General features: G+C 49.9%; 2 protein-coding genes across 2 annotated transcripts in view; both read left to right on the forward strand.

Annotated features, from left to right (window-relative positions):
• Positions 1–7647, forward strand: part of LOC311532977 (protein-arginine deiminase type-1-like) — a gene marked incomplete at its 5' end in the record, with an annotated part of 39922 nt that extends 32275 nt beyond the window's left edge. The window contains 5 exons of the mRNA XM_084652000.1: positions 1645–1789; positions 3206–3299; positions 3381–3460; positions 5573–5698; positions 6523–7647. Of these exons, the coding sequence (XP_084508126.1) occupies positions 1645–1789; positions 3206–3299; positions 3381–3460; positions 5573–5698; positions 6523–6756 (679 nt within the window). The 3' untranslated portion in view covers positions 6757–7647. The remainder of the gene's footprint in view (positions 1–1644; positions 1790–3205; positions 3300–3380; positions 3461–5572; positions 5699–6522) is intronic.
• Positions 7648–11911: 4264 nt separating this feature from the next.
• LOC311532695 (protein-arginine deiminase type-3-like) overlaps positions 11912–15535 on the forward strand; it is a 42586-nt gene continuing 38962 nt past the window's right edge. Inside the window, exon 1 of the mRNA XM_084651384.1 lies at positions 11912–12109. Within this exon, the coding sequence (XP_084507510.1) occupies positions 12018–12109 (92 nt within the window). The 5' untranslated portion in view covers positions 11912–12017. The remainder of the gene's footprint in view (positions 12110–15535) is intronic.

Below are 15535 nucleotides of genomic sequence, written 5' to 3' on the forward strand. Positions count from 1 at the left end.
ATTGCCCTTCGTTTCAATGGAGCGCACTTCCATGGCCTGCAGTTTGCAAGGCTTGCCAAACCATGTATATTTGAACACACAACCTTAGGCGCCAGCCATCCCCAGAGCTAATAGACTTGAAGACCCTGGAGTGCATGTTGATAGAACATGGTAGCAGCAGGGGAAGAGCCTTATCTAATCCAACCGTCCTGAGTTACAGGAATAGGAAGTCTCCTGGAGTGCTCTTATTTAACAAGCTTCTGAGGTCACGTTTGCTCAGAGACGTGTATTTCCAAGCACCACCTACAGGTGTTCTGTCCAAGGAAGCAGGTCAAGGCTCATCTCACCACCTCCACTTTATCAGCCTGTGTAACAAGGTAATATACTTACAGTGAGGGCTGATGGATAGTAAAGCATAAGTGGAGGAAGAAGTGATTCCACTTACTTTCGTTATATGGACAGAGAATGGGATCCCTGCCTGCTGACCTAGGAGACACCTGTTATCCCACCAAGAAAGCATTCTGCTTTGAATCTGCCCTTTGAATGAAGCTGAGCCAAGCCCAGAAAGGGCTGCTGGGAAACTCTCAGCAAGCTGGCAGCTCTGCAGTATCAACAGATCCTGGTGACACTGTCAGTACCAGGGTCTGGAAGAACAATCCTGCTTCTTGCTGCGGAAGAATTCACCAGCCATGATGTTCGGCTAGAGGAAGGACCAGACTGGAAGTCTGGTTTTTAATATCTCCACACTGAGAGTTGGAGCTGGCCTCTGTGACTTTAGAATGGCTTGAACCAAACCCCCCCTGATCAGGACACCACCAAATGATGGAGACATTTGGATCTGAGTTCTGCACCTTGGGCCCATTTCCCAGTTTAAGCAATGGAAATATTATTGATCTGCGACCCTTCCTTGCTCTGAGTCGCACCGATCTGGATAGTGCTGTTGATCCGAGTGGGACGGCTAGCATGGATAAATGCTACTCAGTGGATTGAGAGTGGGACCTAAATTCCCCATGTAATAAAGTCATTTGAGCTCCACTGTGCATGTCAACCTATTAGAGGTTGAAGCTAAAATATAGAGTTTAGGGGCTTGATTCCTCATTGGCTTGCACCCATGCAGCATCATTTCCCCAGTGCATGAGTACAAGTTGCTACCATTCTGATGTCTACACCCGTTTTGCTCTAGTGGGAATGACCCCACAGATTGCCGGACAAGGGAGAGGCAGGCCTTAAACAGGAAAAGAGGGACGGCTCAGAAAAGGTTAAAGGCCTGGAGTGAGTGGAGGCTGGTTTGCTCTGCTCCGAAAGACTGGTGACTTGAACTCAGCAGCTGTTCCGGGCAGCCAGTACGAGGCAGTTCAGCTAAAACAAGAGGGCTGAGATGTGCTTTGTGTAATAAAGAACCCTGCTTTACAAAGCAGTCTGTTCACTGAGACAAACAGCCCCCTCCCCCCAAATCTGGCCTGGCGTTTACGTGGGACATTCAATGGAATAGCATTACCAGCACAAACTCAGGCATTTGGAAAGGTCAAGCAAAGGCACTGTCTCAGAATAGCAGCGTATTGGCAATTTTTATCAAGACACAGCTAGTTACGAGGGAGGGTTGGGAGTTGGGACTTCTGGGACTGATACGAACTCCTGTGTTCTCCCCTCCGTCTGAGTTCTCAGGTCGGGCGGCCGGAGGATGACAAGGGCCGTCAGGGACTTTCTCTATGCCCAGAAGGTGCAGCGCCCAGTGGAGCTCTACTCTGACTGGCTGAGTGTGGGTCACGTCGATGAATTCCTGAGCTTTGTCCCGGCCCCCGATAGGAAGGTACCACTCCCCAGGTGACGTTTCTAACCAGCCCTTCCCTCCCTTCCAGTCAGGCATGGTGCTTGGAGAGCATTCTTCATCTGCGCCTCTGGAAGCAATTTACAGAGGTTGGGAAGCATTCCTCCCATTTGATTGATGGGGAAATCGAGGCACATGGGGAGGGGAAAGTGACTTGCCTGAGGTGAAATGGTGAGTCTGTGGCAGAGCTGGGAATAGAAAATGCATCTCCTACCTCCCAGTTTGGTGCCCTACCTACTAGACTGTACTGTCTCCTTTTAGAGGGGGAGAAGTCACAGAACATGTGTCTATAATAGTTACACTCTTGCAGTAACTTAGTCTGTAAGCCACATGGATGTACTTTTGGCTGTGTTCCTGTTATTTTGGGCTTGCATAATCCTCTCCACACATACTCTGAATTCCTCTAGTGCCTTTCACCTGAGACTCTCGATGCTCTCTGTATACATCAAATAAGCCCCGCAATCCCTCTGTTAGGATGGGTAAATAGCATGGCCATTTTACAGATTAGGAAAACTGAGGCAGAGGAAGCGACTTGTCTGAGATGACACTCTGACTTACCTCAAGGGACAGCATCATGTAATAATAACAACATATATTTGTAAAAGAAAGTCTCTTTGCCTCTGTTACCTGATTCTCTTTGGGACACATGGCTGCATCCTGATTCTACGATCACTTCAGCAGAACCAGGCTCGTTACGCTTCTGGTTCCAAATGCAGATTTTCAGCCCAATTGCCTTTCATTTTTCTCATGCTTCCATGGGCAAAAAAGCTTCCAATTCCCTGATATTCCACTGTCTCTCATGGGGCGGGAGGGGAGAGGCAGAAATCACACGAAATGAAGAGGAATGTTCTAGGAAGTTTGGGTTAGATGCACATGGTTTTAATTCTAATGTATATTTCAGCAGTGCTGAAACCTCCCCAACTATAGTTGGGGGCCAGCTGTACCTGTGCAAGGTGACAGATAGTCCTGCCCTAAATCATACACAGTCTAGATAAGGCAGGTGGGGTGGAATAGACAAGTCTGCAGGAGAGCTGGGGCTAGAACCCACGTCTATTGCCTGGTCGATTGCTTGGATGTACTAGACCACACAGCCTCATGTGGGGGTCTTTTTTGGCCCCAATTTCCCCACTGCTGCTTCTGTTGGTTCAGCTCCCCCAGAGATAGCAACAGTGGCCACTCTAGTGTAGACAGGATTCCGGCAGCCATTGGTGTTCTCACCATGCTCAGAGCAGGTCTGCGTAAGGCAACGCATCAAGTGCCGGTGAACACCAGTTCCCCAGCTACAGGAGCCCTCACACCATTGTGTCACCAGTGAGGCTGAACCAGTGAGATGAGAGATCTCGGAGGAAGAAGTCTAATGTAGACAAGGCCAGACACTGACTGACTCTCTCCGTTAAGGGTTTCCGGCTGCTCTTGGCCAGCCCCGATGCCTGCTACAAGCTGTTCAAGGAGAAACAAAGAGAGGGGAACGGCAACGCGGTCCAGTTTGCTGGTGAGTGGCTCAGTCAGGACGCCTTTGGCACTCACAGAGGCCGTCGGGTGGTTCTCACTTGCTGTATTCCTTTGCTCCCAGGGCTGGATAATGTGAAGACCATAACAATAGACGAGATGCTGGCTGATAAGACCCTGAGGAGTGACAGTGAATACGTGCAGGTAGGAGTGGGGAAGAGGGAAGGCCTGAAAAAGACCCCAGTAATACGAAATGCAGCACCCTAGAAGTCCTATGGCTCCTCCCTTACTGAAGGAGCATGCATCCTCCTGCAGCTTGAGCAGATCAGCTCATGGGCTTTGTCCCAGAATCACCTTGGATGTGATCCATGAAGAGGCGGAGGTGTGACTGTGGGCATGAAGTTCATGAATTCCACCACATGCAGAGGGTCAGCCACCCATACTGAGTAATGCTCTTCATCATCATCACGGCACACCCCAAAAGGAGGTCGTCTCCTTGCAGATCAAGACCACCCCGGTTGATCTCTAGCTAAGTCCTTAAGATGGTCTAGTTGGATGGTCAGATTATGTCCATCTTCTCAAATTAACCTCAAAATTCCCCATCTCCTCTGTGACTCAAGGTGCCTAGGGTAGCCCACACTGAAAATGCCAAAGTCAGGGCAGGCTGCTCCCCGAACTGGTGGTTAACATTGTAGTTGGACTCACCAACCAGTCACAAACTGTGCTCCTGATCCCCCACACTGGTTATCAAGAAGCCAACCAAAAAGAAATCAGCCCCCTTTCTTGCATTCCGGTCTCAGGCTCCCAATCAGCAAATAGGTCCAGTAAAGTGAGAAGTTATTTAAAACTCTACTCACTATACAAAATGTTCTTCTGATCCCCAAAGGGCCAGCCGTATTACCAGATCAATACTAGTTTAGATCTTACCCAAAATACCACGCTGCCAGCCAATCCTTTTGTATCTAAAACTAAATGTTTATTATAAAAGAAAGGAAAAGAGAAGAGAATTGTTAAATGGTCAAAGCAATCAGATACATAATATGACTTCAGAGTCCATATATCAGGTTCACAGCAGCATTGGTGAGTTAGCTGGCTTGTAAAGTCCCTCTGGGACACACCCAAAGCTTGGATGAGTCTATCAGTCCTTTGTTCAAAGCTTCAGATTGTAGAGAAGTTACTCCAGAGGTGAGACGCAGGAGTGAAGACAAAATGGAGAAGAGGCAGCTGCCTTTTTATATCCTTTGCCATGTGGCTTGAAAATCCTTTGTCCCAAACACAAACTCACAGCACACGGGCATGGAAAAGCTCTTGGTGTCCCTGTCCACAGGCATGTCCTTGTCCCTACATGTCCTGCTGACTCATAGGGGTAGCTCCTGGCTTCTCAATGGGCTCATTGTACAGCTGATTGTCCTTGGTGGGCCAACAAACAGGCTAGATAGTGCTGATGCCAATCTGTCTGGGGGCGTCAGACAGATTGCAAAACACAAGTTTGAGACACAGCTATATCACACATATTTATAACTTATGATACAATGATGATACATACCTATAAACAAGATGATCATACTTAGCAAAGCATAACTTCTCCACTGATACCGTACATGGCATATCTTGTAAGATTCATAGCAATTTTGTAATATTGGTATCAATAATATTATAAATGGCCATACAGCATCACATCCTCTCCCTAAAGACCATATATGCGACATGTCTGAGGGAGAGAATCTTTTATAGCAAAGCGAGGGGAAATTTCTAGTGGATAGCAAGTTACAACCTTCATTGCTGTAACAGCGGCTTTAGAACAGGTGCTGTGTAGACAGGAGAGCAGAAAAGTCCAGGGAAGACCAGCTGCAATGGAGCAGTGGTTTAAAGCATCTAATGGTACGAAAGCAGCAGAGAACATGGTATCTGGTGTCAGGGGGCCATGCGTGACAACATTCAGGTGGGGTCCCAGTGCGGACGGGGGAGAATGAGAGGCTCCAGGGGTCCTGATCCAAAGCTCATTGATCTGAACGGGAATCTTTCCATTGAACACAATGGGCTTTCAATCAGGTTCCTCATGGCGTTGCTATGTTGTGTCCAGTTGCTTCAAGCTGAGAACAGGGATGGACTGTACAGTGATTCCTGACAACATCTAGAAGGGGTAGAATCTTTGCCCTGGGAAATTAACTTATCCCAATAAAACTCCTCCTCATACAGAATTACCTGCGCGTTTGTCGCTGCAAATCACTAGCAGCAGAAATACAGCGCCTTCGCTCCAATCGTCCCAACTGGCCCGTAGTCACCTCCCTCCTCGCCAATCCTTTCTTCCCCCAGAGCTGCATTGACTGGAATCGACATGCCCTCAAGGAGGAGCTGGGACTGACTGAGCAAGACATCATTGACATCCCTCAGTTGTTCGTGTTGAACAGTTCTCGAGCGGACGCTTTCTTCCCAGACATGGTGAGGGGACCGTCCTGCTCATGCAGTTGCTTCTCATTTCTGTCCCATCCTCTGCATTGCCCAACAGGCTCCTATTCCCCACTTTGCTTCCCCCTGCCAAGCACTCAGTCCTTATCTTCCATAATGTCCCTCTCTTCCCTGCCTTTCTCCTTCCCCCTGGTGACCTCCTGGAACTCATTCAACTCCCATGCCGTCAGAGAATGGGTCTCAGACAGGAAGCAAGACCTCTCTGCTAAATGCAGGAAGGTTGAAAGCAGAACTGAGCAAATGACAGATTTTTCAGTTCTGTGGTGATTTAGAAAAGTCAGGGGGAAAATCGTTTTGGGTCAGACCAAAAAGAAAATTATTGACGTTTTCAGCAAAGAGTAAACAACAATGGTTGAGGGGTTGAAGGAAACATTTTGTTCCACTCGAAACGTTTCATTTTGATTTGGATCATTTTTTAATTTTTGAAAAACAACTTAAAAATAAAAGGAAAGGAAATTTCAAAGCAAAGGGTTGTTTCACAATGAAAAATGGAAAAATTTCCATGGGGAAAAAGGCAAAATGAAAAGTTTTGATTTGGGGGGAAATTTAAGATTTTTTTTAAAAAAAATGAACAATTCTGTGAAATCAACACAAATCCATAAAACATTTCAGTGTCACTGAAACTACATTTTTTAGTTTAAAAGAAGTTTTGGTCGAATAATTGACACCAGCTCTAGCTAAGAGGATAGGACACAAGCCGGGGTTACACGTAGACCACTGAGGAGATGCCCTGTTTGGGACCACGTCTGGCTGTTGTATGTTGCACAGTCCATCTGTCCCTTTTCTCCTGGCTGCAGGTGAACATGATCGTCTTGGGGAAACACCTGGGCATCCCGAAGCCGTTTGGGCCAATCGTCGATGGACGGTGCTGCCTGGAAGAGAACGTTCGCTCCCTGCTGGAGCCACTGGGCCTGACCTGCACCTTCATCAATGACTTTTTCTCCTACCACACCCTCTTCGGGGAGATCCATTGCGGCACCAACGTCCGCAGGAAACCCTTCTCCTTCAAGTGGTGGAACATGATCCCCTGAGCAGAAGAGGTGAAGCCCCAACCCACTGCTCAGCACTAACGAGGGAACATGGGACCAAGTTGATTCTAACAAACTCTGGATAAGGGCTCCTGGAATCTGGCAATCTAAGAAGTTTTGTAAATAAAGAGAACACCATCCAAGGAAGCCCTAGACCCTAAGTTGGAAGCCCTAGACCCTAAGCTAGAAGCTCTATCTAGCATGCCATTCCTTCATTCCTCTAACACACGGTCCTGCCACTGCAATTAGAGCTCAGGTGCTCTTTAGAGGTGCATGCTAATCACAGCTACACATACATAGCGGGACATAATGCACAGCTGCACGGCTCCATTATTCTTCTGCATTTTAATATCCACCACAAACTCACCACCTACAGCGGATCCTGCTTCAGAGCTTGGTGTTTTAGCCATAAGCCTGGTCTCCTCTCCCCCACCACAGTCCCTACCCTGTATCAGTTTCAAAACCTACTAATGTTCCAGTATTATAGTCATCTATTAGGGAGGCCGAACTAGGGAGCCAGGTCTCTTATTCCCAGCTCTACAAGTGACCTGCTGTTTGATCATAGGCAAGTCACTTCCTCTCTCTGCGCCCATCTGTAAAATACTTCCCCTCCTTCATATGGGGCTTTGAGATCCAGGGCTGAAAAGCCCAATGGTCATGCAAAGTATTATTTTTAAACTATATATCTGGATAGCCAAGGAGGAAACGTTTTTCCCCCTAACTTCCCTGGCAGGGCAGTGATTTTTAACTGTCATCAAATCTCATTAAGAGTTTGCACTGTTTCTGGCTTGGTGTTGCAGAAAGGCTGCTTAGGGCAACACAGTACATGACCGTGCAGTCAGAATGTGGGCATTTCAACTGGAAAGCATCCAGGGCTTTCTCCAAATGTCTCCTGTTTCCCATGTATTCTTCCATGTTGAATTTTGGATGTTGTAAATTGTTGGTAAGAGCTAATTTATTAATTACTAACTTGCCTCGAGTGTATTTGCACCTTATCGACGCACAGCATGGATTATCAACTGGATTTCACTCAAGACCTTCAAGTGCAAAGCACAATTCTCTGCCACTTGAACCACAGTATGAGCTCCATCAGCTGATAGCAGTAGTAAGCTATTACTGTGACACTTTGGGGGTTCACCCACACCAGTAAGGGGTTGTGTTGCCAGCCTCCCTGTAGGCCGGGGTACCTCTGTGCTGTGCTCCTTTGGGTCAAAGCCCTGACCTAAGCAGCACTATAACCTCACCGTGGCTTCTCCCAGAAGTGACCCCAACAAACCTTCCAGTCCAGAGTCGCCCCCAAACCATCTCGCCTGCAGAGTCCCTCTGCCTGGACCCACACAACAGTTCTCGAGTTCGCTGTCTTCAAAGAGACAGAGCCCACCCCAGCCTGTTAGTTTGGCTGAGGACTCACACTAAGATACAGCACTGAGCTGGTTTTGTCATAAAACAAAAATAAGTGTATTAACAAAGAACGGAGGCGAAAGTGATGACGAGCGCGAGTGAAAGAGACCGGGAAGGTTACAAACAGAACACACTTCCTGGCGAGTAAAACCTCGCAAGTTACAGTCTTTGCCTCCCCAGTTTCCTCACCTACCTCATGTTCTCAGCATCCCTGGTCCTCCAGACTAGGGGTCCCAATTCTGACTGGCTCGAAGGGTGCCGCACCCATCATGTCCCCTCAGTCATGGATGACAAAATGGCTTTTGCCTCTGCTTGTATCTTCCCAAAGTTCAATTGTTGCTTTGCTTTTTACTAGTCACCACCTAAGTTCCCTCTCAGGTGCGTGGCTGTGCAGGAGGCCACCAAGGGCCGTGCATTTAACTCCCCCAAGCCTCTTCCTCCCAGCTCTGGGGCTGCGGCGGGGAGAGGCGCTCTCCCCTGGCCCCAACCCTGGAGAAGCCGTGGCGGGGAGAGATGCTCTCCCCCAGCCCAGGTGCTGCTGTGAGGAGAGAGAGCTGGGGGGAGTCCTCTCTCTCCGCTGTAGCCCCAGGGTAGCCTGCACCCCATACCCCTCATCCCTGGCTCCACCTCAGAGCCCACACCCCCAGCCAGAGGCCTCACCCCCCCCAACACACCCAATCCCTCTGCCCCAGCCTGAGCCCCCTCCCGCACCCTGAACCCCCCATGCCCGGCCCCACCCCAGAGCCTGAACCCCCAGCCAGAGCCCTCACCCCCTGCACCTCAACCCTCTGCCCCAGCCCTGAGCCCCCTCCCACACTCCGAACCCCTCAGCCCCACCCCCACCACACATCACCTCCATCTTGGTGCAGATAACAAAACTCATTCCGCCCATGGATGGAAAAATTAGAGGGAACATTGGACAGTTGCTAGTTTTCCTCCACCACAAACCCCAGTTGTTCCTGGGGGGGGGTGCCACCTCCATCCCTTGTTGCGGGTGCTCCATGGTCATTTCCCCCCAACTTGCTCACCTGACGGCTTTGTTTACCTTGCATGCAAATGTGCTTTTCATTGTCTCAGGTTCCCCCGGCTTAGTTTACACTGGAGACACAGAATCTGTGAAACCACATTCCTTGGGCTTAAGCCCTGTCTGCCAGACACATCTGAGGAAGGATTGCCAGCCCCTCTCTCTAATTCGTTATGCGCCGCTCAGACGCACATCACACAATAGTATGAATGGCCAGCGCGTTACCAGTCGGCCTTCGACACATCATACGATACCTTTTCGATTCAGATGATGACAACAGCGAGTTGGGCAATGAGTGTGCCAGGCCTGATGAGAGTTATAGGGTGCTGGGCCCTCTGACACTGGGACTCTCTGGGTCAGTTATCCTCTAGGTTGCTGCTCCACTAGAGAGGGGCATGACGCGCCTAGCCAGCGTGACACACGTCTCTCTGCAGGAGAGCTGCACTCCGGTTCAGACGGGTGCTCAAGGGAGGAATTGAAAATGGGACCTCCCAGGACCGGCTGCTGGGGACAACACTCATTTAACAGCAAGCTCCTGCAGGGTGTTATAGCCTCCCTCTCACTGAACGGGCCCTAAATCACTGGATGCACCGTGTGCTTCAAGCCATTTCTCTGCCTTTATTAAATCATCTCCATTCCCAGGCAGCCTCAGAAGACAGAACTCTTGCTCCCCGACAGAGACTGGTCCGCCCTTAGCAACATCATGCAGGGGGCGGAATTGCAACCCTGACCGTTGTACAAGTCAATTGCTTTCAGGCCGTTTCCCCAGGAGAACGAGATGCTGCTGCTTTAACTGTCCTGGATGCAATCCTCACAAGGAATTGTTCAGTACAATTTGTGCAGGTCCTTTCAGAACCCCTGGAATTTTGGCATCAGTTTTCCAGTGAAAAAATGCCTACCATTTCCAGGACGCTCTTTCGGGCGTGACACCCTAAGTAGTCTTTCCACTTTAGCTATCCAGTGGAGTTGCTTTAGATTAGCAATGCCCCCACCCCTGGAGTGCTGGGCACCACAGCCGCAGAGCCCCCAGCCCTGGAGCACCTGCTGGGATGCCTCAGCACTCCCAGCGCTGGGTGGGTGGCTCCGGCACCCACAGCCCCGGAACGGTGGGTGGGCCCCAGCGCCAGGTGGCCCCAGCACCGGCCCTAGCTGCCCTAGGACCCGGGCCGCAGGCTGGCCCGCCATAGACCCACCCCCAGCCCCAACCCCCTTTGGGGAAGAGGAGCAGCCTGGGCTGGGGCTGTGGGGGAAGAGCGAGAAGCAATAGGGGTCCTCGGGGCGGAGCATGGGCAGGGCCATGCCTGGCTGTTTGGTGAGACTCAGCTTCCCCTGGCCTGCGATACCCACTGCCCATGGCACAATTCCATGTCACTGGTCCTTGTTGCAGTGTGAGGAGGGCTTAGCTAATTGAGCCAAGACTGAAGGACTCTTGACAAACTGGCTGAGCTTGAGCGTGGTGGACCAGAGCTGAGTCTGAGATCTCACTATAGGCACATTTCAAAGCACCGAAGTCATATTTTCAAAAGTAACTTACGCAAGTGGGCCCAGATCCTCAGAGATATTTAGGCACTAGTCCAAGTCCCATCAACCTACAAGGAGACTTAGGCCCTATTTTCAAAATTGTCTTGGGCACTTAGGAGCCTAAAACACTTTGGTGCCTTTGAAAACTTTATCCTAAATACCTACGCTCCCCCCAGCCCACATTCAGGCCTCTGCATCCCAAATGCAGTCGCTGTAGAATTCCACGCCAGGCTCTTCTGTTCTGGGCAGTGTGCTAAACGCTCATGATGTTACTGCTTTCAACTTGAAAGCATCATTAAGTCCAGCACATGAGCTAACCATAATTAATTGCTGCTGGGGTTATTTTGCCAGGGATCAACCCCCATTGTGAGGCAATAGGTCATTGGCTATTAGGTTGCACAAGGTCATTTCCCAACAATAAAAGTATAAACCAAAGAAGTCGGAATCTGAGGCTTGCTTTTAGTTCGGTACAAATTCAGTCCCATGCTTTGCTCCCCAAAACACCAGTGCACCATAGGTAAGACATAATTGTTGCACACACACACACATTGAGCATGGGCCCACGAACTCTTGAAATGAAGTGGCTCAGACGGGGCACCCAAAATTAGTGAAAATGTAGGCCTAATCCTCTCTGTGCCTCAGTTTCTCCATCTGTAAAATAGGGATAACAGCACTGCCTCAATTACCTCCCAGGAGTGTTGGGGCTTAGTAGAAGATGTAAAGCACTACATGACTGCTGAGAGTTATTGTTGTTACAGTTTTATAGGCAAAATTATAGACATGTGCAAACATATACAGACGCCCCCCCGAATGAGCTCCATTGCAGTGAGTGACCAAGTTTGTTCCAGGAACATGCTAAATATTTTAAGATGCTGGCTCTTCTTACATCCGCAGTTTCTGTTTCCTTGGTGTGCAGGTATGTAAAAGAACCCTATAGTACATGGACAGGCAGGCACCAGAGAGGATGCTGATCTACTCCCAGCCCTGGAAATCGGCAGTACCTTAGATAACAACTGGTGTTTCCCCAAGTTAACCTGTCTCTCTTTCCTCCCATTCTTTCACCCCCTGCTGATGCTGCTGACCTCTAAACAGCTGATCACAGCAAGCAGAGTTCTGCTTGCTTCACAACCTGTCCCTCCAATCACCAAGCAGAGATCCTGGAGGTGGGATTACATCTATCTCCAGCTAATCACAGCCTACCGGAGAGAGAGAGGAGGGGTGGGACACTTGGCCCATGCCTTTTAATCTGATCTTGCTGGCTCATCTGCTGTAAACAGAGCAGCACAAGAAAGACTGCAGCTGAAAGAAGAGTACAAACATGTCCCAGCAAAGAACCATACGGCTATCCTTGCAGCAGCATACTAGCATGGTCTATGTGCTGGGCACAGAAATCTCCATTGACATACAGGGGTAAGAAATGCGAGCTTTAATTGCTGGCGGTTCTCTGATCATTTGGCTCTTTACTGGTGTCAGCTTTAAATGGATACTGTTCCCTGGGTTGGGGAAGGCAAGGGGTGTAGCGCTGGTAAAAGTAACTTGGAATGAACTCAGCTAGAAATATGTTGAAAATTATACCCTGGGTGCCAGCAGCCACATGTCAGACTGGGAATGACTAAACAGCTAAGGGAAGTGGTATTTTCTACTGGGCTCCAGATGCGTGTCTGTCTAAAGTCAGGGGCCAGATCCTCACTGGTGCAAAGTGGCTCGGCGCCCCTGAAATCAGTAGAGCCGTGCGGATCTATCCCAGCGGAGGCTCTGTTTGGTATGCTCCTCACATGTACTGTTTGCGCATGCATTATTGTTAGGGATGAACGGCTTGGCTGCAGAACTCCGAGATTCTTTGTGATGCCCAGCTCTCCGCTGGGAGTGCTTGGCTTCTCATACCAGTGGCGTGGAGGCTGAGATCGAGGGAGGGGAAATTTTGCACCCGCTCTCTGGGATATAATGTGGCTTCCTCACTCCAGCACCCTATTTTGTCTGGAGTGAGGAAATTCACGGAGTTCATTTACTGGCACTAAGGGACGAGGAGAAAGTTCAGAGGCAGAATGGTTAAGTGACTTGCTCAGAGAGTGGAGCAGGCTAGTGGCAAAGTCAGGCATTAGAATGGGAACTCTTGAGTCCCTCCTGGTGGTAGAGTACATAGGGCTGCTTCGTCCAGGGAACTCTTTGCCGTCACCTGAGATTGTATGTGTAAGATCTTTAGGGGAGGGGCTGTCTCTTCTTATGCGTATGTACAGCCCCTAGCACAGTGGGGCACCGATCCCAGATGGGGGCCTCTGCATGCTACTGTAATACAGATACTTAATAAATGAATCCGCAGCATCTCCAGCAGTGCCATCTTTTATTATTTGTATTATGGTAGCCCCTGGGGTTGGGAAGGCAGGGGGAATTATCCCTGGTTCGATACCCAGGGCTGTAGGAAATCAGGTAAAGTTGCAAAGAATACATTGGACTTGAAGGTGGGGTGAGATCAGAGTGCAGAGCTCCAGGTTCGCCTCCCTATAGACACCCACCTGTCTTTATCTGTTATCCTGCAATGTCCCTCCCTCTTCTTCCCGAGAAGTCTGAACCTTTGTAGTTGCATGTTGCAACTGCTGCTGAACTCCAGGCTTCCCGGGGCAAGGCCCGTCTGCAGTTGAGTTTCTCTCCCGGGGGAAGCAGGAAAGATCTATGTTGTATCACACTTATCTCCAGGTGTGACTGTTCGTTATCAGGGAGCAGGTGACCTGAGGCATCCCAGACCTCAGCCAGAGATGAACAAAAAGCCTCTGACAGCTATTATTCAACATCGGTTGCCTGGCAGAAAGCCAGAAGTTAAATAATGGAGTGTCTCTCTGATGCAACTTCTTGCTGCCACTTGCAGGCACACAGAGAGTCTAGCCAGCTCCCCAGCCTCATGCAGAGCTCCAAGGCCAGCTCTTTGCTGCTGGGTGGCTCCAGGGATGGGATACTTTCTTGGTCACTGTGATGCTGGCAGACCAGGTGCCAACTCAGGTCAAGGCCCTTAGGCCTTACCTGAACACTGACAAATGCATCGCTGGTAACCAGTGTGGCTCACCTGTCTTAGTGTTGTTATTCTAGGTATTAGAATGATAAACGTGTTTAGACTTTATGAAGTGCTTGTAAGTTGCTGCCTGCATGAATCTCACTTACAACAGCTGTATCCCATGCTTAAGTAAGGCTGCGAGTTTGTCCCAGAGGTCACGGACTCCGGGACTTGCCATGACTTCTGCAGCGGCTGGTGCTCTTGGCTCAGGGGCAGCTCAGGCAGCCTCTGCGCCAGGCATACCGGCAGCTGCTGGGGCAGTCTCGACCCATTGCGTCCCCCCAGCAGCAGTGTTTGGCTGTGGGAGGGGGCAGGGGGTTGGAGCACCGGTCGGGGTGAGGCGGGCTCTGGCCTGTGCTTACCCGGGGGGCTCCCTGAAAGTGACAACATCCCCCTCGCTCAGCTGCTAGGCGGAGGCGTGGCCAGGCAGCTCTGCGCACTGCCTCCGCCCACAGCGCTGGCTTCGCATCTCCCATTGGCTGGGAACCGCAGCCAATGGGAGCTGCGGGGGTGGTGGTTGCACACACAGGCAGTGCACAGAGCTGCCTGGCCACCTCTTTGCCTAGCAGCTGAGCAAGGGGGATGTCACCGCTTCCAGGGAGCCCCCCTCACCCCGTCCCATGCCACAACCCCCGACTTCCTCCCACATCCAAACTCTGCTGCTGCTGGGGGCGGGAGAGGCATGGAACCAGGTAGGGAGCCTGCTGGCTCTGCCAACCATGCCCCCCCAGCATCAGCAGGGGTCCCGGGCCAGCTTGCGCCACACCCATGAAAGTGCATGAGTAATTGTCCCATCAGCTTGAACGAGCACCAGCGGGGGGCTGGGGCCGCAGGCCACCCCCCGCATCCTCTGCCCCCCCAAGCAGCCGGGCCACCCTCCCCCAAGTTTTATTCACTAGTATTTTTAGTAAAAATCACAGACAGGTCACGGGCCGTGAATTTTTGTTTATTGCCTGTGACCTGTCCGTGACTTTTACTAAGAATACCTGTGACTAAAACGTAGCCTTAGTTATAAGGTAATAGTTAAGTGCTTGCTCTGAAACTGGAAACCTCCCCAGTCAGGAGAGGAGCATTACCAAGTGTGAAATACCAGTTTGCCCCAGGAGGCATTATCTCCTGCCCAGTGAAAGAAGGCCCATCGACACCACACGAACCATTGTGAGACATCAGAGGACAAAAGACTTTGTGAATTGCTTGCTCTACACCCATGAAAGTGCATAAGTAATTGTCCCATCAGCTTGAACTCTGGGGGAAGGGGATAAAAACCCCTGGCAGGAAGAAACTGGGTCTTTATGGTGCTTGGACTTTGAGGGGCAAGGATTTCTAAGCATAAGCAAGGGATCCCCAGTACTTGGCCTGGGTTAGCCTTAGAGGACTTATAGAGCTTGGACATAAGACTTACAGCAGCTTCTATCCCCTTTTGAACCCGAAGACTGGAACTCATTGGTATGTGTACGTTTATCGTATTTACAAGGTTAAAGAACTCATTTCTTTTTCTTAGTTAATCGATCTTCACATAGTTTATTATAGGATTGTCTACAAGTGTTGTCTTTGGAGTAGGATCTAAGGTGCAATTGACCTGAAGTAAATGATCAGTCCTTTGGAACTGGGAGTAACCTGAATATTGTTGTGATTTTTGGTGTAAGGGATCACATATCACAAAGGTAGGTTTATCTGGGTGGCAAGATAGATAGGAGTACCCAAGGAGACAGTCTGTGAGTACTGAGAAGTTCACACTGGATTTGTGAAATCTAAGTATAGAACTCATACCCAATTTGTGCTGTGTGCCC

The sequence above is a fragment of the Lepidochelys olivacea genome (genome assembly GCF_965140295.1).
Source record: "Lepidochelys olivacea isolate rLepOli2 genome assembly, chromosome: 18".
In the NCBI taxonomy this organism is placed as follows: Eukaryota; Metazoa; Chordata; order Testudines; family Cheloniidae; genus Lepidochelys; species Lepidochelys olivacea.